This window comes from Castor canadensis, chromosome 10, assembly GCF_047511655.1.
Source record: "Castor canadensis chromosome 10, mCasCan1.hap1v2, whole genome shotgun sequence".
Lineage (NCBI taxonomy): Eukaryota > Metazoa > Chordata > Mammalia > Rodentia > Castoridae > Castor > Castor canadensis.
In genome coordinates, this window is record NC_133395.1 from 30,228,126 (window position 1) to 30,250,731 (window position 22,606).

At 32.2% G+C, this 22,606-nt stretch overlaps 1 protein-coding gene and 1 pseudogene across 17 annotated transcripts in view; one reads left to right on the plus strand and one right to left on the minus strand.

Moving 5' to 3' along the window:
- Positions 1–15,939, plus strand: part of Rbm26 (RNA binding motif protein 26) — an 84,025-nt gene extending 68,086 nt beyond the window's left edge. For 11 of the 17 annotated variants that reach the window (XM_020186280.2, XM_020186286.2, XM_074043165.1 and 8 more), the window contains 3 exons: positions 7,063–7,176; positions 8,776–10,666; positions 14,470–15,939. In XM_020186280.2, the coding sequence (XP_020041869.1) occupies positions 7,063–7,176; positions 8,776–8,865 (204 nt within the window). In that variant the 3' untranslated portion in view covers positions 8,866–10,666; positions 14,470–15,939. The remainder of the gene's footprint in view (positions 1–7,062; positions 7,177–8,775; positions 10,667–14,469) is intronic. The other 6 variants (XM_074043160.1, XM_074043162.1, XM_074043163.1 and 3 more) reach the window with 6 other exon arrangements.
- Positions 5,933–6,032, minus strand: LOC141413138 (U6 spliceosomal RNA; annotated as a pseudogene).
- Positions 15,940–22,606: the final 6,667 nt, after the last annotated feature.

Sequence of the window (22,606 nt, forward strand, 5' to 3'; positions counted from 1 at the left end):
GAAAGAAATTCTAATACCAAAAATGTAGGAGGACGTAAGCTCAGGAAAAAGGATAGTTCTTTCCAAGAAAAAAAATATTATCAAACCTTTGCCAGTGGTTTATTTCTAAATATTACATTGTTCTTGTTTTCTGGATCTTTGTTCTGGACAATTGAATGACTTTTCCATAACCAGTAGATGCATAGTATTTCAGGGTGAAAGTATAAGAACAAAATCATTGAGGCATTCATGTAAAACTGAAAATTGAGAAATTTTCCCCAGGAAAAATGTTGGCGTATAAAGAATAAACATATAAGCAAGGACACTGAGCTTTCAGTGAAAGATGATTGTGGTTTGACTGGTTAACTACAACATGATTGCTATTATTTTCTGTTTTCTGTTTGTCTCTCTGTATGCCAACATATTAAAGATGAGTAGTATCCAAATAGGACAGAAAGAAGTAGCCTCATCCCATGACTTTTTCTTCTCTCAGTTTTCCCTGTACGTTTGCAAAAGAGTAGGCTCCTGTTTCAAAATAGGGATGGTTAAGATCCTAGTTTAGGAGAATCAGTCCCAAAGCTGAACTCTGTAGTCCTAAACTCAAAGAGCGAGAGAGAGGTTTTTGTATCACCAGAAAGTCTTGCTCTACTGACAAGTTTTTCATATCCATCCTTAAACTCCCATTAATTATGAGAATTTGCTGATTCAAAAACTGTAAGGTATTTAGTGTCTGAGACATAGTAAACCCTCTCATTGGTATTCTGGGTTTTCTCAAAATGAGCGATTGGTAAATCAATGAAACAATATTGACAAGATTGAGGAAATGATATCAACACTTATTCTGTAGATCTGAAGTTAGAAGTCCAGAATTGGAAGGATTCACAGAGAATGATACAATATTAATAGAGCTGATGGCACCAAATTAATAAATGGTAAATTTATGCCAAGAACAGTATGGTAGAAGTGCATTTAGCTAAAAGAAATCAGATAATATACATAGTTTTGTGTGTCCTTTTGCTAACATTTAATTCTTAAGTACTATTGTATCATGGGAAGTGTGATACAAAATTAGTTAAGTTTGAAGCTGGTAAGAAACTGACCATGTGCCTTGGTCAGGAGTTAAAAGAATAGAAGTTTTTATAAGTTCTAAAATTCAACTCTCTTTATTTGATCATCTTCCTCAAATAAGTGAGAAATTCATTACAAAAAATTAACTTTTACATATTTTTGCATTTGTTATCATTTAAGTAAGTAAGTAGTACATAAACATCTATACCTTATGTCAGTTTTTTCCAGTCTCTGCAGAACAACATGGGTTCTCATTTGTGTCCCACCAAAGCATGCCTTTTTCCCCTTTTCTTGTCACATAGTATATATATATATATACTTTATATAACGGTCTTACCACTTTTGTTATGAAAGAAATACCCATAGGTATGTAGTTTTTCCTCATTCTTGCCACAGTGAGGTATCAAAAACTTCACTAATAAAGTTTTACCCTTTATGACAACCCATTTCAGGCTTTTTGTTGTTGTTGTTGTTCATTTATTCACATGTGCATACACCATTTGGGTCATTTCTCCCCCCTGCCCCGCTCCCCTATACTTCTCCCCCTCCCCCTCAGTTCCAGGTAGGTCCTGTTCTGTCCTTACCACTAATTTTGTTGAAGAAAAGACATAAATGTAATAAGGAAGACAAAGCGATTTTGCTAGTTGAGGTAAGGATAGCTATACAGAGAGATTCCTACTATTGCTTTTGTGTACCCGTGTGTTATGACCCATGTTGATTCAACTCTGACTGATCTTTACATTGGTTCCTGATCCCCTGCTCATGATAACCTGTCATTTTAAGGTTTCTGTATTAGTTCCTCTGAAGTGGGGACATCAAATGTTTTCATGTTGTTGGTTTTCTGCCTATTCCTATATCTCTGGTATGTGTTCCCTTGTCATGTGATCCAAGTCTAACCACATTGCTGCATTTGCTCTGAATTTAAAGTCCACATATGAGGGAGAACATACGATTTTTGGTCTTCTGAGCCTGGCTGACCTCGCTCAGAAAGATGTTCTCTAGTTCCATCCATTTACCTGCAAACGATAAGATTTCATTCTTCTTCGTGGCTGAGTAAAATTCCATTGTGTACAAGTACCAAATTTTCTTGATCCATTCATCAGTAGTGGGGCTTCTTGGTTGTTTTCATAACTTAGCTATTGTGAGTAGCACTGCGGATGTAACACAAGTTACTCCAGAGGCACCTGCACACCCGTGTTCATTTCAGGCTTTTTGTTGTTTTTTAAATAAGAGACAGTATCTCGCTGTGTTACCCAGGCTGGTCTTAAACTTTCAGTCCTAGTGTCTCACCCTCCTAAGTAGCTGGAACTTACAAGGGTATTTTGTCTCATCCCACTGTCATTTCAGCTTTAGTATACTTCTCTCTTATAATTGAAGCTGACTTGTTTTCACATGTCTAAATGTTAACTTTTTTTTTTTCTTTTCTGGAGCTTGCATTGAGCCTAGCACTAGCTAGGCAGACAACTCCTACCACTTGAACCATACCCTCAGCATAAATGCTACTTAACTTCTATTTCTGCCATTTGCCTTACTATTTTTCTAAATTAAAAATTTTTTTTTCCTATATTCTTCAGTGGTCTCTAAACCTTTCTCTAAAACATCACTGTCTTTCAAGTTCTTCATTCTCCTTCTATGCTGCAGGAGCGTTTTAAGGTTTTCTTACAGGGTGTACATTGCTTAATAGGTTTAAGGTTTTCTCTGTATGAAAAGTGTATATTATCTACAAATTTTCTCCCTAATCATGAGTCTTTCTTAGTGCAGTTTTAACTGAGAATCTTTTATTATTTTGATTGTCCATAAGAAAGCTATTCATCTGTTTTTATTAAATATATAAGTACCATCTTACTAAAACATGGTCTGACAGTTTTAATTTTGTTCTCCTAGCTTTTCCAAGTATTTGTTATCATATCATGTAAACAGTTCCTGCTCATCTCAGAAGCATTATTAGTGATAATGTTTGCTCATGAAATGAACAAAAAGGCTTCTAGTATTTTCAGTATTTTGTGTGATGCTGACTTTTTGTCTAAAGGTAGAATATAAACTGTGCCTGTTTATAAAAGCTGTAAAAACTTTTAATCAGAAATTGATTTCTATATTATACTTTCTGGGTACTTAAAGAGCACTGAAGATTTTTTTGTTCCTTCTCTTCGTATTTCTTTTCAATATTGAGCTCACCATTCATCCATGCTAAAAAAAACTCTTTGCTCACTAAAATCTCTCCTTTTAAATTGATTTTCAAAAGTAAGATTGCTTTATAGATGTTTGGAGGGATATTTTTATCAGGCATCAATATTACCTGTTTTCATAGGAATTAATTAGAAACTTTCCAACTTTGTATTCTGAGATAATGTAAGTATATATGTTTTGTAAAAATTTACTAGAATTCATTGGTGAAGCTAATGAGTTTTAAAGCATATCTTTTAAGAAACTTGTTTGTATCTTTTCTGCCTTTAACATGGTACTTCATTTGTTGTTTTTAGATTGTCAATTATATTTCCATTGAGATGAAGTTATTTCCCTTTTTTAGTTAGTTTGTGGGGCTTTATATTTAATCCCCTCTTAAATCTTTATGACTGTACTGCCTTAACTAGACATGTGATAAAGCATATGTAAACTTACCATGTTTTTTAGCATTTTAAACACAACTATGAAGTTCATTTTTACATGTACATTTTAATGAAAAACTTGCAGATTCTTGAAGCACTGCCATAGTTAGGCATTGCTAGGAAAACACTGATACAGTTCACATTCTATTATTAATTAACAGTGTTAAAATAGTATGAGACTGAGGTTGGTCAAAAGATTCCAAAGTTCACAGCAACAAATAGCATCAGAATAATAATATAAAAAAAGAAGATGCAAAATGATACTGAATTTATGATGGAATTGAAAGTTAAAATATTTAAAAAAAAACAGTAATGACAAAGAATAGACATGGATTATAGAACAAAGTTGAGTTCAGAAGTAGACCTAAATTTGTATATATGGATTTTAGAAGATTACTAAGGAAATGGTTAAAGTCACAAATTATTTAGTGAATGATATTGAAACAACAGAGTAGCTATGTGGAGAAAATAAGCCATTATGTCTTTTTTTATGTTAAATAAATTCAAAGTAGATATGAAAGGTAAAAGGTGATGGGAACTTTGAGCCAGCCTGAGCTACATAGCAAGACCCTGTCTGGTGTCTCACGTTGGGTTATGTGGCTCAAGAAGTAAACTGCCAAGCAAGCTCAAAGCCCTGACTTAAAAACCCAGTACCACCAAAAAAAAAAAAGAAAAAGAAAAGAAAAGATCCTGTCTCAGAAATTACCCTAAGAATTTCTAAAAATAATCTTAGTGCAGTGAAGGCTTTTTGAAAATTATACATGGCACAATATTCATAAAGGAAAATGCTGATAAATTCCCGTTCATGAAAATTTAAAACTTCATGATAAAAACAAAAGTACAACAACTGTTTCTTTCTTTCTAATAAAAGCATGTATTCTAAACAAAACCCAAACTCTTAATAGGGGAAAATATGTTGCCATCAGTACGATAAAACTCTGTTCCATTACAAAAAGACAAGCAGACCAGGTAATGAAAAAAAGTCAAAATGAAGAAAGTCACACAAGGCGTGCAAACACACACGATTAGCTGGAAGTATGACTCAAGTGGTTAGAGTGTCTGCCTAGCAAGCATGAAACCCTGAATTCAAACCCTAGTACCACAAAAAAAAAAAAAAACCACACACGATTGTTTATATATATATATATATATATATATATATATATATATATATATATATATATATATATATATAGAATTGGTGTAATTAGGCTAAATATATATCCATACCAATAAATATGACACTTTTTCTTCAAAGGCTATTTATATATACTTAGCCTAATTGCACCAATTCTAAATATGAGTCAATAATGCAAGAAGGAAGTTATAAATCAGTAAAGTACCTTCCTGTATTATGCATAGTTACATGTACAAATTATTTTAGTGTATGTATAGAAAAACATTTATAGCATCTTACTAACTTTTCATAAAATAGTGTTATCTCTTAGGGATAGTCATGGATTGTGATATATATGTATTTTTTTTACTCTATGAGACCTAAACTCTGAATTTAAAAAAATATATAAAGTGGGTGGATTGCAGAAGGACCTGTTTAAATATTAAATATTTTATGTTACAAATTACCTGAAATGCTGGTTTCTTGAACTTTATTATAAAAATATGGTTTTTACTAAAATGAAAGTAATTATGTAATAGTGTTTCTTGTAATGTCAGAAAATTTTAATGTCCTTAAATAAAATTCACTTCCTCAAAAAGCATAGACTCAATTATTTCAAAAGTTTGCACAATCTAATAGTCAAAAGTTTCTAATGGAGCAAAATTAATTAAAAGTCAAATATATCTACTTTAAAAAAATCACCTTGTGAAAAATTGAAATTGAGATTAGAAACTTGTAAGTTCACCTTATAAATTTGAAGTATGTGGTGAATATAGATGTATAAAATTTGATCATTAGAAATGTTTGTCAAGAATTTACTGTAGCTGAATGTGGTGTTGCACACCTCTAGTCTCAGAGGATCATAAATTCAAGGCCAGCCTAGGCTGCATGTGAGACCCTATCTCAGAAAGCAACCACAAAAACAAACAAATAAATAAATAGTGACAGCGCTCTCCCAAAAAACTCACTGCAGAAAATATCAGCAACAGTTTTTCTTTCTGAGATTATTTTTAGCTAAGTGAGGAAATTACTTTTGTGTAGGTACTTTGGATAAGAAAATCAATATTCCTTATAGTATTATGATATTTTTGTGTAATTGTTTTTGTTTTTAAAAATTGCAGTTGTTTTTGAACATAAATGTAAGATTTTTGGAATTTTCTTTTTAAATATGGAACGCTTCATGAATTTGTTATCTTTGCACAGAGGCCATGCTAATCTTCTCTGTATTGTTCCAATTGTAGCATTATGTGCTAAGTGAGCACTAAAGTTTTTTTTCTTTTTATATTCTAGTTGTATGACATTGTGGTAAGATCATGAGCTAAAACTAAGCTGCATTTTAATAGGCATGAAATGAAATCTTTTGAATTTATCATCAATTTGTATGTGCAGATTTAAAATTTATACCTGGGGACTTTATATCACACAACTCATGTTCAGATGTCATTGAACATGTAATTGTTTCTACATTTCACATTATGCTGTATTTTGAGATTGTTCTATAAATCTTTTGTGACTATGAATTATTTCAGTATGTTGCTAACATTGATTTATGTTCTTTCATGTTACTTTAATTTGAATATACTGTTTCCAGACCAGTCACTTACTGTAGCAAGACTATTTCCTAAATTAAAGTTTTATCATATTCCCTTGTAAAAGCTTTGTAGAAAATAGTCAATAGTGAATTTCAGGATTGTCTCCCCCCCACACCCCCTCACTCCCTTCCTTGACATGTTTTTATTTTGCATTAAGTTACATATCAAATATTTTATATTAGTTGTGATCATTTGATGTAATTTGAAAATAATCCACTTCATATGCAAAATTATTTTTGAATGTTAAGGTTTTTTAGTTTAAAATATATATATATATAATTTTTAAATTAACAGTTAAATTTTTTTAGCCTGTCCATACTTATTTAGACACTGATTCACAAACCATAGTCAAAAGCCTGAAGTTTGTTGGGATTTTTGCCTTAAATAGTAGTGATCATTTGTATACATTTTAGATAAATTTCTTTTAGCCAAATATTGGCCTGTAGTGAAGTAATTTTACTCAATTATGAGAAATTGTTTTCTTTTTGAATATTTTGAATCACTGGTATAATTCTTTTTTAGAAAGTAAGTTACAAATTATAATTAATAAATAGCAAATTATGAAGTAAATAGCCAAAGTCAAATTAATAGATAAATCTTCAGTTGAATTTAACTACTATAATTTAAATATTAGACACTAAAATCAATTTTTTTCCTCAGTTATTAATGTTCTATACTCTAATGTTCTTAACTGTTTCAGGCTGCAGTTCATGGAGCTCGTTTCAAAGGGCAAGATCTAAAACTGGCGTGGAATAAACCGGTAACTAATATTTCAGCTATGGAAACAGAAGAAGCTGAACCTGATGAAGAGGAAGTATGTTTTTTCCCACTTGTTTTTACCCTTAATTGCTTATAGTTTACATATAAAATGTGATTTTTATGGCTGTAATTTTAACAGAAAACAGCCATATTCTAGAATAGGGTATATCAGATAAATGCAGATAACTTTAAATTTTCTGGATTAATGAGAAGACCTGTGGATTGCTAGTCCAAAAAGTATATACAGTTTTCATTTACTCTTAGATGATAATATTCATTAGCTCTTTATCCACAAGAGGAAATCTTATGATATTTTAAGTTTTAGGATATCCTATAACATTTCAGCTTTCTTTTAATTTATATTGTTTTAGTTGATTAGAATGAATGCCTGCTACCTGGTAGATTCTTAGGCCAAAAAAAATGAATAAGACACGGTCCCTATCATCAAGGAGCTTATAATTTGAAAAGGAGGGTGGTGGCAGATACATAAGAAACTAATTACAATAGAAGGCAGATTGATACGCTGAATAAAGATTTGAACAATATGCTGTGGGAACCCTAAGGAAGGAGTGGTTGTTTCTGTTCAGAATAATCTTGAAAGATGTATTGACAGTGGAGCTGGATCTTGAGTGAAACAGTGGTTTTCCATAACTGTGTGCTGGGGCTGAAAATACAGTTGAGAGAGGTGTTTTAGGTAGAATAACAAGGTTCAGGATAGATGTAAAAGACTGCATTTTTCTTTAGTAACAGCAATTAGTCTGATGGCTGAAGGTGTGGGCATATAGGTCACAGAGCCTTTTGAAACCAGAAACTTAAAAGTAAGCAACTCCGTTTTGCTGAATCATGGGGGGTGGGGGGGGGAACTGTAGAAAAAGTTAAAGAAGTTAAAAAATCAAGGTAAGATGAAGAAACTAAATGATTTTAGGTTTTACCTTTGTTAGATCATCATTTTGTTTGAAAAACATTTCAAGGCTGTTATACATATCCGTAGTCAAATGCAAGAATAAAATGTGTATTTTGAAACTCATATACATGATTTGTCATTTTATATTTTAGATTATACCTTTGTCCTTCCATGAGTTTGAATTGAATGGGGAGAAAAGCAGGAGAGCTCCTGGTATTAGGTATTTTGAAAAGTTTGGAAAAGCAGTCTGTGAGGCTTCTATGAAGGGATTGGGGAAAAGAAAGGAATGCTATTAAAAATGTTTATTACATATAATAGAAAAGAAATAGAAATGTTTATAGAATTTTACAAGTCATTGGTTTATTCAGTGTTCAGAGCTAGACAGAGTAAGTCAGAGAAAACTTGACATTTTCTTTTTTTAAAGAAGTATTAAGCAGTATTTTGAAGGGACACAAGATGGTGTAGTATGTCAGAGGTAGGAGAAATGGCATTGTACAAACTCTTAACTTGATATTTCTTTAGTGGTTGTTTTACGCAAGCAATAAGAACATACTGTAGAAAAATCATTGAATGGATAGAGCTTGCTTTTCTTTGTTTCTTCAGTATTTTAGGTATAAAAATAACCATATGAATTCGACTCAAAGAACAGTGTTTAAAAGTGTCACCTTTTTTTTTTTTCTTGTCTTTTTTGTTCTTTTTTTTTTGTTGTTTTGTTTTTGGGTAAATTCCTAAATGCATTTTAACCTAAAGTTTCAGGAAGAGTCTTTGGTGGATGACTCATTACTTCAAGATGATGATGAAGAAGAAGAGGACAATGAATCTCGTTCTTGGAGAAGATGATTTGACTGATCATTGATCTGCATATGCTAGAACTCTACCTGTGTTTCATTAGTATTATCTAATGTACTTTTGCATATTTGTAAAAACAAGTTTTGGTAAAATGTGGTGAAGATGGATTTCATAAATAGACAAAAAAGAAGAAAATTACCTTCTGATCCTGTATTTTGAAATTGATGTTTGCATTTTATTCAGTAAACAATTGCTAAAGACATCACACTAGAACATATGCAATGTTTTTATTACATACTTCTACTCAACATTACAGAATTCTTTGGGCTCTTTGTAATTTAATGAATAGATTTGAAAACTTATGACCCAATACATGTTATAAATTAAGAGGATTTTGTTTTACTCCAAATAAGGAATGAATTTGCATTTAAAATCTTAATGAGTGTTTTCAAAAATGAATAGATAACATAGTACTCTAACTAAAGTCTCCACGTTATGTATTCATAATATTACATAGTAGTATGCTTAGGCTTTACTATGTATTAGCCTTTTGTTGGACTTGTGTATGTATTTTACCACATGGGTTTTAATGATAATGGTGTATGACTGCTTTACATATGAGTTCTATGCATCTGGATGTTAAAAAATAAAGTGGAATGGTCTCTTACAAAGAAAAAAAGAAAAAAAAAAAGCAATGACAAAAAAAAAAGGTCAAGACAATGTTCCTTGATTTAAAAAAAGAAAAAAAAAAAAAGAAAAAGAAAGAAAAGGAAAAAAAAAGAACAAGAAAAAAAAAAAGCCTGAAATAGACCATTCCAGACAGTGATCTACCCTTACCCCCAGTTATCACAAAAGGAGCTATAATCACTAATTTAACAATAATGATTACTGGTACTTTTACAGTAATGTGCAATCCAATGTTTAAAATTTATTCCACTTCAGTTTGGTTTGATCCTATAAATTTTCAACAGATGTCTTAAAATTTAAAAGCAGGCTGATTAGTTTGGAACCAGACTTCAAATAGAGCTAACATTTGATGAATAAGAAAACATCATATTACATTTTGGATGTATGAAAGAAAACTTGACCATTTGAAGATGTATGAATAAAGAAATGTACTATAGATACTACTTTAGGAAAACACTGTTTGGTAAGTGTTCCAGTCTGATATTTTAAGTGTGCATTTCCTATATTTATATAAAAATCTTTGACATTTGCAACAAAATTGTGATTTTTAAGTGGCTTTCTCTGACAAGTGAACATGATCACTGAAAGTTGATATAGCAGTTTCCAGGAAATAAATATGTTCTTTGCAGAATGAGGGGGTGGGAGATGTTAATCTTTAAAATTCATCATTTCTGTTGCAAGTATTTCTGTCTCTCTTGAGATTATAGTGATATTAAAAATCACATTTAAAACAATCATCACCTTCATATTTTGGAGTCATCACAATCAAAAACTATAATTTCACTACCACCACCATGGTCTTCTGTGAATGAAGTAACTTGTGGGTGTGGTTTTATTTTTCTTCCTTTCCTCTTCCCCCCCTCCCCACACTTGGGGTTAAAAAGTTAAAGTTGTATGTTCTTGTTAATACTACCTCACAAGAATGCTTTGACTTGGAGTTGGTATATGTTTATATTTAAAATTTCAAAGTCAGGTTTTAGTTGTCAAGATACTAACTTTACTCAAAACCTTTTCTTAGATCTGTGATACATTTTTAAAAAGTCTCTTGTATGTTGATTATGTGCTAATCTGATTCATTAGGTAAGTTTGTTTTCTTTTCTTTTTAGTAGTCGTGAAAGATGCCAAATTGGCAGAGGCTCACGTTTCTTCTCTTTACACCAAACAGGTATTATAAAGAAAGTAAATCTTTCAAAGGCCACTTAAATCTCCATGCTGATATTTGGCTTTATAATTTAACTAAGAAGTTTTAGCCTGGTATTTCAAAATTTTTGTTAAATATTATAAGTTAAATTACCTGTTCTGTATGGTTCAGTCCATAAATGCTAATCAGTTTCCCTTGCCTTAAATCCTGTAGTGAGAATTTAAAATATTTTAAGCCGTGTTGATTTGAATGAGTTAGAAGAGAAGTACAAATGTGTATATTTCAGTGGGAATTAAATATTATCAGCATTCATTAGGTTCACAATTATACTTTTATAAACATTAATGTGATTTTAACTGTGTTACTTAATAGTGTGTTGCTATTGGATTTTAAAATTTGTGAATGTGTATAACTACCAGTATTCTACATGTACTTTCATACGTTCTCGTTGAAAACTTAAGATACCTTTTTTGAACTAGATGTAAATTTCCATTTTATAGGTAAGGAACTTAGACTAGAAATGGAGTGGCTTACCCAAAGTTATAGGTAAGGAACTTAGACTAGAAATGGAGTGGCTTACCCAAAGTTATAGGTAAGGAACTTAGACTAGAAATGGAGTGGCTTACCCAGAGTCATAGCTAGTAAGTGGAAGGGACTAAATTAAAATACAGGCACTCTGATTTCAGTGCCAACATTACAGAGGAAAAGTGGAGAAAAAGAAAAAAGAAAACTATGCTGCTGCCTTCTTCTAATTATTGATTGAGTGTGAGATTGTATTTATAGTAAACATGGTAGTTCTTTCCTTAAAGATATTGTACAAAATCAGTAGATTTACTGGTCATTAGGCAGTTCATATGGACTCTCCCTTTTAATACAGCACTTTGTTCATATCTCTGTTACAGACTGTTGTAAAATTTATCCTGTTTATATGTCTTGTCTTCCCCAGTAAATTACAAGCTCCTCTAGGAAGGGGACCATGTCTTATTCATCTTTTTATCTCTAGTGCTTATTTTAAAGCCTGTCTCATGTGGGCACTCAGATGTTTGTTGAATGAAATATGAATGATGAATATTTAAATTTCCAATAATGGGGTGACAGTTACCTCCCTTGTTAATTCTTATCAATTTTCCAAAAGTCTCTCTTGAAGGTCTCCTTAGTCACTGAGACTGTTCTGTTAAACAATTGGTATGATTAAGGTTCTTATTAGAAGAGCTACAAGTACTGATGGAGGTATATATCTGTAATCCTAGTGGAATTCCCACAACAATTAATAAGGCATTAATGTTTTGGAGTATTAAATGTTGTCAGTTTCAAGGGTAAAATTATCTTTGGGCTTCTACTAGAGTGTATGATTAGAAATACTGAGAGCCACCTAACTAGTCCATCCCATTAATTTTTTATGTGCAAAGGTGACCTAGCATAGAGAACTGGACAAGGATTAAGAAATTTAGCTTTTGGTGTCAGCTCTGCAACCAGCCCTGTGGCCTTAGACACAAGTCTCTTAACGTTATCCAGGGTTGTTTCCTTATCTGTAAAATGAAAGGGATCAGACTGGGTGATCTCCTAAGTTGCCCATTCACATCTGTACTTTTCCTGGTCTTACAGTAGTGTCTGATCTAAAGCAATTTAATAAATTTAAACTAGTTCTCCTTAGCTGTTGTTTTTATCATCAGTGGAAATAACTTAGATTTAGTTATGATAATTCATACAATATTTTTGGTACAGTTTTATGTATAGTGTTCCCAAATGCTTGCATGTGCTGACAGAAATTCCATTCAACCTTTAGATTAACTTCTGTATTCACTTACACTTCCCCTTCTCAGTTACAACTTTTCCTTTTGCTTCTAAAAGCATAAAGTTTAAAAAGGAAAATATTTGTCTGAAAAACACAGTTCTGCCACAAATATAAAATCCTCTTCTAACTCCACTTACTCTTTCATTTTACAATATGCTACCTAAAAGTAGAAACATTTTAAACTCTTTAGCCCTCCTAACAAGTTTGTTGCTGTACTCTACACATCTGGGCTGTGCAGGCTTGAGTTGGGAGTGGGAAAATGATTAAAGGTAATCTAGGGTAACTAGATTTACAGGGAAGAAAAATTGAGGGAAGGTATGCATTATTGGTTAAAATAAAAGATTGATTAGGATTACCTCAAGGGATGGTTCAGTTGTCATTTTACATATTTTACTCAATATTTTATGTCTCTCAGCAGTGCTTTAAATGTTATTGGACAATTGTAACATTATAAAAATTAAGTATTTAACAGATGCCCAAACATTTAATGAAAACATGTTGCACGAATAGAATATTCCTTAGCATTTGTTTTATTGTAATCTGATCAAATGTAACAGCCAGTAGTTTACTAAAAAGACAAGACTTCTACTGTTTTAGCTGATTACTTGTAGCACCTGAGCTTAATTGAAGGAAATATGTTGTTGCTAGAACTGTTTTGTGGGACTGTATTTCCATTCATAAATGGAACACTTAACTATTGGGTATAAGAGTTCAAAAGGAAAGCAGTTGCTTGTTTGGTATGGTGAAATATCAACATCTATTTTAAAATATACAAATTTTACCAATCTATATTTTCTTTTTCCCCTTACACATAATATAGACTAATTATAGAAAACTAGTTTAGCCCTTCTATAACTTATATTACACTCCTACAAAAGTCTATTAGCCTTTTAAAACAAAAATGTCCTGCATGAAATACATGGATTTCTAAATTCACTTTTGGTTTTTTTCTCAGAACTTTTCTTTTAAAATTTTGTAAATTAAAAATGGAAATTTAATGTAGAACTTAAATTGGCAGTGTAAAATAGTTGTAAGGCAGAAAGAAAATTTCCCAGATATCAGGGATTTAACTTTTATTAACTTCTTGAACTGGCTAGTTGCTCTAAGATATGTGTACAGACCCTTAGAAAAGAGTAGTTGTATCTTTCTTCTCTCTGATCATTATACACTTAGCAGATGAAATAGATAATCTCTAAATAGCTACATAACACTCCTAGGAAAGAAAGAAATCTTGGTCAATGTGGCTGCTGTTGTCAGTAATTTCTAATGAAAACATCGTACGTGGTAGAAAAACACCTATTTTGGTAACTTTCTTGCAGTTTGTCAGTATTTTGTGCTCATAATATAATTGAAAGCATTTTTCAGATTTACTCATTTTGAATCAACTTTTTATTTTCTCCTTCCTAAATTCCTTCCTCCCTCTTCATTTTATCCAATTCCTCATTTTCCCATCATCTACAGTTAGCCTTCCTTCATATACCAGGCATTGTTTGATTTTGATGTGTTCCTTAATTTTGTTGTTGACCTGGATGCTTTGTATAGAATTTCATATCATATAGGGTGATTAAAGAATGAAATGATCATAATAATGGAGCTTAAGGAAATTAGATATATCTTGCAGTTACTTTGAAGTCTTTGGGAAACCTTAAGAAAAATATTTTTGCTTCTATTCTTCTTTACAACATTTTAGAGTTTCATGGTTTCTTAAAAATTTATGTACGCACACCTCTATGAAGATACACTAAGATTAGTTACTAGATTTCTTAACTGAAAAATTTCAGTTATAGCCATGACCTGTGCTGTGATCTTTGCGATTTAGTGTATTAAGGAAGAGGTTTTGTTGAAATCCTTTTAGCCCAAAGCTGATCCTTTGTATAAGTCATCTGCAATTTTGATTTTGATTTTGATACTTCTCAAATAGACTGTTTTTTAATGTTAAAAAAAAATTGGAGATCGGTTTATGGTGTGATTCGATGTTTATATATATTTGCTAGTTTCAAAGGTTTTTTTTAATAGTGTTTTCTTTTTCCAGCAGAGAGAGATCATCATTGCCTGAATTTAGCTTTGTGACTACAAGAGCAAGATCTGTCCTGTCTGCAGACAACTGTTAATATCATCCTATCATTTTGTTTGCTCTTTATCAATTTGAATAGATGTTTACATGAGTTATAATTAGCATTTTATCATTACAGTTCTCTAAGAGTACATCTGAGTCCAGAAGTATATCTGTATGTATGCTTTGTATGACCTTACTCATAAATGTTTTCTTCCCTTTATAGACATTTATTTTTCAAACACCTTGGAAGAAGGAACAAGACCCCTTGGTTTCCTAATAAGAGATAGGTTCAGTCAGCCAAACTAAAAATTTTCTCCAGGAAATCTATAAAGCCATGATAGTGTATTCATTAGAATGAAGAAAATGAATTAAAAGGTTAAACATAAGTTTGGTTTTAGGATATATTTCTGGGATTAAGATAGGCTCTTAAAATAATTTTGAGAAGAAGATAAATACTTTTTTATAAAACACTGAAATAGCTTGCCTGTTTCTTACAAACGTATTTATGTCATTGCCAACGTCACTTACCCAAATAGCTTTTTAATTTTTAGGTCTTCAGAACCAACAAGGAAAATAACCTTAATTATTTTCAAGTAATAAATGATGATCTGTGTTACAAATATTGAAAAATATCTATTAAATGTTTAATTTGAGCATTTTTTTCATGTTTTCACTTATAATCAAGACATCAGACGATCTTAAAAGCAAGGGGAACTAGTGTTACGTGTCTAACATTGTTAAAGATGAGTTTTCACCTTTTTGAAAAAATGTATGTATATATTGTAAGCAGTATAGCGTAGAATACAAAAAGTACAATTAGATCCTAAATATTCATTCATGATACTCTTTATGAAGGACGCCATGGAAGATTTTCACAGAATTAATTTGAATATTCTTCCATAGTTTCTTAAGAGGCATTTTGAGAAATTAGAAGTTGTGCTTGGTATCAAGTCTTCATTAGAAAAGTCCAATTTACACCGATTCTATTCACTCTTTTTTGTTTTATGTGGGTTTTTTGGTTTTTTGTTCTATCCAGTCATTGTTTTCTGTACACAGCTGCTATTCTGAAAATACTTTTTCCCCATGAATATGCATTGTGATTGTCTTCATGAATAATAAAAAGAATGTAACGAATCCACCAGTTACAAGGTAAATTATCTGTTTTGATCCAAATTGGTTATAAATGGCATGATTAAAGAGAACATAGTGGAAGATCTAATACAATGATTACCTATTAGCGTACAAGCCTTTTTTCTTTTTTTTAATTAGGCTTTTCTTTTGGCTCATATTTGCAAGCTAACAGATAGCAGCATGGAGTTCATAAATGCTTTCAAAGAAGGATTCGCTTTCTCTTTAATGGTGCTTTAGCTGATAGGTTAGAATCCAAAGAACATTGTCTGAAGAGAGTACTTGCTGATAACACTTGATTGGTTAATACATATGGACCACACACTATAATCTTCAGCTTTTTTTTTGTCATTTTTTTTCCCTTTGCTTTTAAATTAAAAACAAGATAAAGCAAAACAAATTGAACATGTCATTCATTGAACAGGTCAAACCGATTTGATTCTCAGTAAGGTCATTGTGCTTTTTGGAAATTGCTTTGAGATCCAGTTGGTCAGTTATATATTTAAGTCCTCATACATTGATTAATTAAAGATAAGATTCTTTTTTATTATTATTTTCTTGAATAGGATTCTCATGGAGCTATGTGTAGATAACTGTACGAAATCACTTTTGTGTAACTGAATGAAGTTTACCTTTGCATGATTGCATTATGGAAGCCTTTTATATATCTTTATATTTTTCAATACCTAGATTTTACACTATTAGCTGCTCTAGTCATGCTATATTTGTTTTTTTAATAGAGTTTATAAATATTTATGCTCAAAATACAGATCAACAATATTTTTGGTCTTGTTACAAGATAAATAACACTATAAAGTGATACAGGCCCCTCAAGTGTCTTAGGAAAAAGTCATTGGTGCTACAGAACCTTTCAGTATCAATTTTGAATCTGTTGTCTGGTCTTTGCTAGGCTTTAATCTGTGATTGCTTGCGATTTATTCTAATGTAGCAGAATTGTAAGAGTGATCTGTGCTGAGTCAGGTAAAGCGCCCAGCCCATTAGGAACATCTTATAGTTTAAGAAATGATGCAGAATGATTATACTTATTTGTGCCCAACATCCCCTAAAAGGAAATAGTTAATTTTGATAAGAGAAAGGTTGTTGATTTTATAGAACTTAAAAATGATATATTCAGCATGGCTGTTTTCTCATATTTCAAATTGAAAAATTTTCTAGTCCTAAGATACTATGTAACCTTACTCTACTTTAAATTCTCATCTTTCACTCAACAGGGGGCACAGTGATTCTTAAATATTTCCAGAGCATTTGATGACTTACAAAGAGATGTGTTAACTACATTGTGCAAGTTTCGCATTGGTGTATAGCTTTTCGTTTTGTCCCCCAAATTTTATTCCAACACGTTGGTGGGTGTTCTTAAGGTACACTTGTTAGGTATCAGCAAAGCATTCATAGATGTGTACTTTTGATTCTCAGAATCTTGAGCCTATCTTGACTGTGATAATACTTCAGAACATACTGTTTGGCACAAGATTTCCTTTAATGAGTGGTTTATTTTAATTCACTTTCTGTGGACTGTTAAATCTCAAAACACCAAAGGAGTCTTTTTTTGTCTGAAGGCTTGATTGTTCCAGTGTTTAATACCTGTGCCCATAAGTATCTCATTTCATGAATGTGTGTTGGCATAGGGGGAAAATTCCCTGCTCTTTGAATGGAGCGACAGTAATTGGTTAAGCTGTAACAGCTTTTTTTGTTTATTTTTTAAAGTGATAATAAAACTTGAACTGAAAAAGGCAAAACTTGAACTAGGAAAATACTCGTGTGCTTAGAATGTTTATAGTGATTTCCTGTTTATGTGGGGTTGTCAACATTTTTATTATTTATAGTTGAATTATGTTGTTCCGTTTGTTAAATATCCATGGTTATTTTTATATTTTGAAATTTTTTTAAATAAAAGTCTTACTAAAAAGAGTAAAATGTTTCGAAATTGTCCTACATCTTGCATCAGTTATGTTAATATAAATTAGGAAGAAACATTTGTATCCATCAGGAGTCACACTGTGGAGAATCCTGAAAATTGTGTGTACAAAGAAATGACTTCACATTTCCTTTTCCCTCTTCCCTCCAATATGTTACACACCTAATGACTCCTGTTATGCATACACAAACCTTCATTGCCCTTTTTTTCCCTACTTCTTGCTGCTTTACTGCTTTACTAGTCCACTTGGTGGTCAAAAAGTTCTCGCTGTGAGTGATTAATATAAAAATACTATGTCAAAAGACTGCTATAGATTCTGAAAGTGAAGTTACACATAGAATGCTTATGGCAACCCACAAAGCCATTAAAAGTTTTCAGAAGTTCCCTCTGCAACTTTCAGTTTTCATTAGAACTCTTTTTTTGTCCTGATCTGATTTGGTCTACTTGGCAGCATTCGGCATGTTCATTTCATATTTAATTGTATTGTTGCCAAATATTACCTGTTTTTGTTATGTTCCATTGCAAATATACCTACCATCTATAATGTAGATTAAAAAGCTTGATGGTAACCTAACCTGTCTTCATATGACACAGATTCTGCAGAAAATACATTATTAAAGTGCATAAGTCTTTATAATCTAGTTAAGAGAGATCTAGTTGTGAAATAGTAGAGGACATGTCTTAGTAAACAGTGACACACTTGGTAAGATTATTTATTAAAGTTACACATACAGTTAAGCACCGAATATATTTTTTTGTGTTAAGTGCCAGCCTTGTGAAGTATTTGCAGATTAATGTCATCCTTCACAAAAGAATGTTTTTTTTTAAATCCTTTAAATCGCATGTTACGTGTTATTGTACAGAAGCTAGAAGTTTGAAGCAAAGAACTTGTCTATAAATGAACTCAACAGACAAAGAATAGGACTATATGATTTATACTTTCACTTTTGGCAAGTTTGTGCCATTTGTAAGAGTCCCTCCATTTTTTATAAATGACAAAATGACAAGTCATTTCTCCTTTGGGGCACTAGGTCTTCCCATTTTTATATAAATTTATTTTTACATATACTTTAATATATGCTTAACAAAAAACTTAAACATTTGTACCATTCATATATCAACTACCTGGTCAACGCATAACAGTTTTTTAAGTTTGATAAATTTTGCACTTGATCTTTTACAAAGCTGATAATATGTATAAACAACTAGATTCCTTCATAATTTGGGAATAACAAGTTCAGTTTTCTTTGCACACGTGTTAGGACACATTGATTCATTCCAAACCATATTGCTAGCAGTAATAAACTATGCCTGGTGAGGCAATTAAACTCTTAATTCAGTAGTCATACTTGTTATTTTCCACAACATAGCCATCAAGATATTGTACGCCATAGCAGATTCTTTTTCTTGGAACTACATATTTTTAATAAGCATTTTTCTATACATTTGAAGAAGTTCTTGAACTACTTTATTGAAAGTTATTGCAAATGCTTATTTTTATTAAGATAAAATGAGCCATGACTGGAAATTACTGTACTCACTCCATGAATGCACAAAGATCTGCCAAGTAAGAATTCAGAGCCAGAAAGGCATCCATTTAATCTCCAAACTGCTTTTCTACAGAAAAGTTTATTTTCTACATGCAATCCATACTTGAACACATAAAGCTTGAAATAGACTGTGAAACAAGAAAATTAGATATGGGGAAAATAAGGGTTCTGTCTGCTTGTCTGTCATAAAAAGGAGGCATATTTGGCAGTCCTGGGTTTACACTTCATTTTGCTTTAGTTACTTTTCAAATAGGGTCTTCCATTTATGCGTAGGCTTGCCTCCGACATCCTTTCTATGTGGATGGGACGACAGGTGTGCACCGCCATGCCCAGCATTTATTTGTTGAGATGGTGTTTTGTGGACTTTTTGATCCTCCTGAGTAGCTAGGATTATAGTCATGAGCTAGCTGACAATTTTTGGAAACTGATTGCTTGCAAGCCATGAATATTTTATTGAACTATCTGTGTGATGGTAATGCTTTTAAGTAGAATTAGGAACATTTTGGATAACTGTAAAATTTGTGTGACACTGATTCCAGTAGTTGAGGGTTTGCTTTGCTGTTAATGGAATGGTTTTCTTAAGTTCTCAGTCTTTAGGCTGGTGGAGTGGTTCAACTAGTAGAACTCTTGCCTAGCAAACATGAGAACCTGAATTCAAACTCCAATACTGTTTAAAAAAAGTTCAGTTTTGATTCACTTTGTAAGTCTAAAAACCTGCATTATTGAAGTGTCATGCAGTGATACATTTTGTATTTAATGCTCTGAGAATTGTGATTTATAGTATATTTGTTTCAAGGACTTCAAAGTTAGAATATGGGTTTAATGAAGGAAGACTTCTGATTTCACAATGTATGTCATGAAGGAAGCCTTTAAAGTCCTTCTTAAAATATCTTTAATGTTAAAATGTTTTTATCCCAAACACCTCATTTAAGTTTTTTTCAGAGTGTCTGGAAATGCAGGTGAATATTCATAAGACATTACCAAACCTGATTTTTTTTTTAAAAAAAAAGTAATATTAGAAGTATCAGGAAGGAATTCTTAGGTGTTATAGATGTACTTGCAATTTGGAGTCAGAAATAGGTAACTGTCAAAAGTTACCAAACTGAACTTTAGTAATGTTCCATTTTTGCATTTTTTACCAACAATATTGAGTTAACGGAAATTAAGGAAGGAACTTTTAGAAAGGAAGGGTCTCTGGCATTTAATAGTGGTTGTGTCTGAGGTAATTTCAGTAAAAACCAATGGACTCCTATAAAAAACACTCTGGTAGTTGATCTGATTATCATGACAGTCCTCACATAAGTCATTTGTAATACTAAAATGTATGAAAGCTAAATATATCAAACACTTTATAGATACCTGCCCAACCATTTTTTTGTCAAAATGTTTACTGAAGAGGACACAACCTACCAAGTTGAGAGTGCTCCCAAAAGAATAGGGCCTTCTAGAGTGACAAAGATGGTAAGAGGGAAATTGGTTACAGGCTTAATTCTGCATTTGTGAAAATTCTATTTTAGATTGAAAACTGCCTTTCCCAGAAGCTTGTAGCACAGTTTTGTTTTTTCTCAACTGAAAAACTTTACTGGCAATTAAAAGACATTAAGACGTCATAGAGAAAGGTGCACCCAGGAGCCATTTGTTTAGGGTCTCGTGTTCCTCATGAGGTTACAATCAGCAGTCTGAGAGGGTTCCAGGGTACCCTGTTTTTATTTTGGTTTTGTTTTGAGACAGCATTTCACTGTGTTGCCCAGGCTTGTCTCAAATTCATGGTCTCTGTCTCCTGAGTGTCTGGGACCACAAGCACCCACCAGTGTGCCTGACTCCAAAGCGCCCTTTTTCTCTTCCCTACCATAAGAGCACTTGAGCAAAATTTATATTGTCACATAAAAGCATAAAAACATACCCTTCAGACCTATTGACAAGATTCAACATCCCAAGCTTTTTGTTGTGCTATACTTACACGACTAACTTGTACTTTGTTTGGTGGGGGGGGGGGGATTGTTTTTTGTTACAGGGTCTGTATAGCCCAGACTGGCCTTGAACTCCTTGTGATCCTCTAGTCTCAGCCTCCCAAGTGGGGTTTCAGGCATGCACCCCTACAGCCTGACTTATGTAACTTAACCTGAGACTGCTTGTACCAGTTGAACCTTCAGATTTTCCAAGTTTGTATTTAGGGTCTTGTGTATAATTCTAACTATGGTCCACTGTAGCATCTCTCCAGATTCTATGTCTAACAAGGGAGGAAGTTTCTTACTGAAATTTAACCAGTGTTCATGGTAGAAGGGATCTATGGCTTTTTAAAATACTAAAAACCAAGTTTCTGTACTATATTTGTATCCTCAAATTTTGTCCTTGGATTGTCTCCCTACCCTTGTCAGACTCTTTCAACATTTGTTGTTTTCTAAAAGTGTGAAAGTTGTGTAATCTTACCATCATTAAGGAAACTAATTTTAAAGCTTCTTCCCAAAAAAGAAATCCCTATTCCCACATTGTTTTGTTGGAGAATACAACCACACATTTAAAGAAGAATTGGCACCTATTCTGTATAATCTCTTCCAGAAAAATAGAAAAGGAAAGAGTATTTCACAGTTCTTTAAAACTCCCATTATATTGATATCAAAATCTGACAGTAAAAAGAGTCAATTACTGGCCAATGTCCTTCATGAATATAGATGTGAATATCATCAGCAGAATATTAGCAAGTAGAAATAAGCAACTTTTTTTTTAAGTTTATTTCAGGGTGCAATGCTGGTTAAATATTTAAAATTCAACCTATGTATTAACAGGTTAAAGAACCCCACAAGATCAAAGAAGAGGCACTTGAAAAAAAATTAGTATACCAAGATTAAAAGAAAAAAAATCCCTGAACTGGATAAAAGAGCATCCACAAAAATAAACTAAAGCTAATGTTCTTCCTAGTTGTAAATGAATTATTTCCCCCAAGATCAGAAACAAGGCAATGATACCTGCTCTCAACACTGCTCAACAAAGTGCTGGAAAGTCTAGCTAAGGTAATATGACAAGAAAAAAAAAAGTATAGATTGGAAAGGAAAAATTGAAACTTCCCCTACCTATAGATAGTATTGTCTCTACACAAAATCCTAGATATAAAATAGATGAGGTTAGTGAGGTTCCAGGAAAAAACTTAAGCAAACAGAAATCAATTATCTTATGATATCTTAGGATGGAACACATTAAGACAAAATACAATGCCAGTTCCATCAGAAAATCAGTATACTTAGGTGTAAATGTAACAAGCCACATTTGTCTTGCATGCTGAAAGCAATCAAAGAAGACCTAAGTTAATGGACAAATTGTGTTCATGGGTTGAAGACCCAACAGTAACTGTCAGTAGTCCCAAACTGATATACAGGTCTAATATAATACTTATCAAAATTCCTGTGTTTTTTTTATAGTTATAATCCTAAAGTACATGAAAAGACTAGAATCGCTAAAACAATTTTGAAGATAATGGGAGAAATCAGTATACCCAATTTCA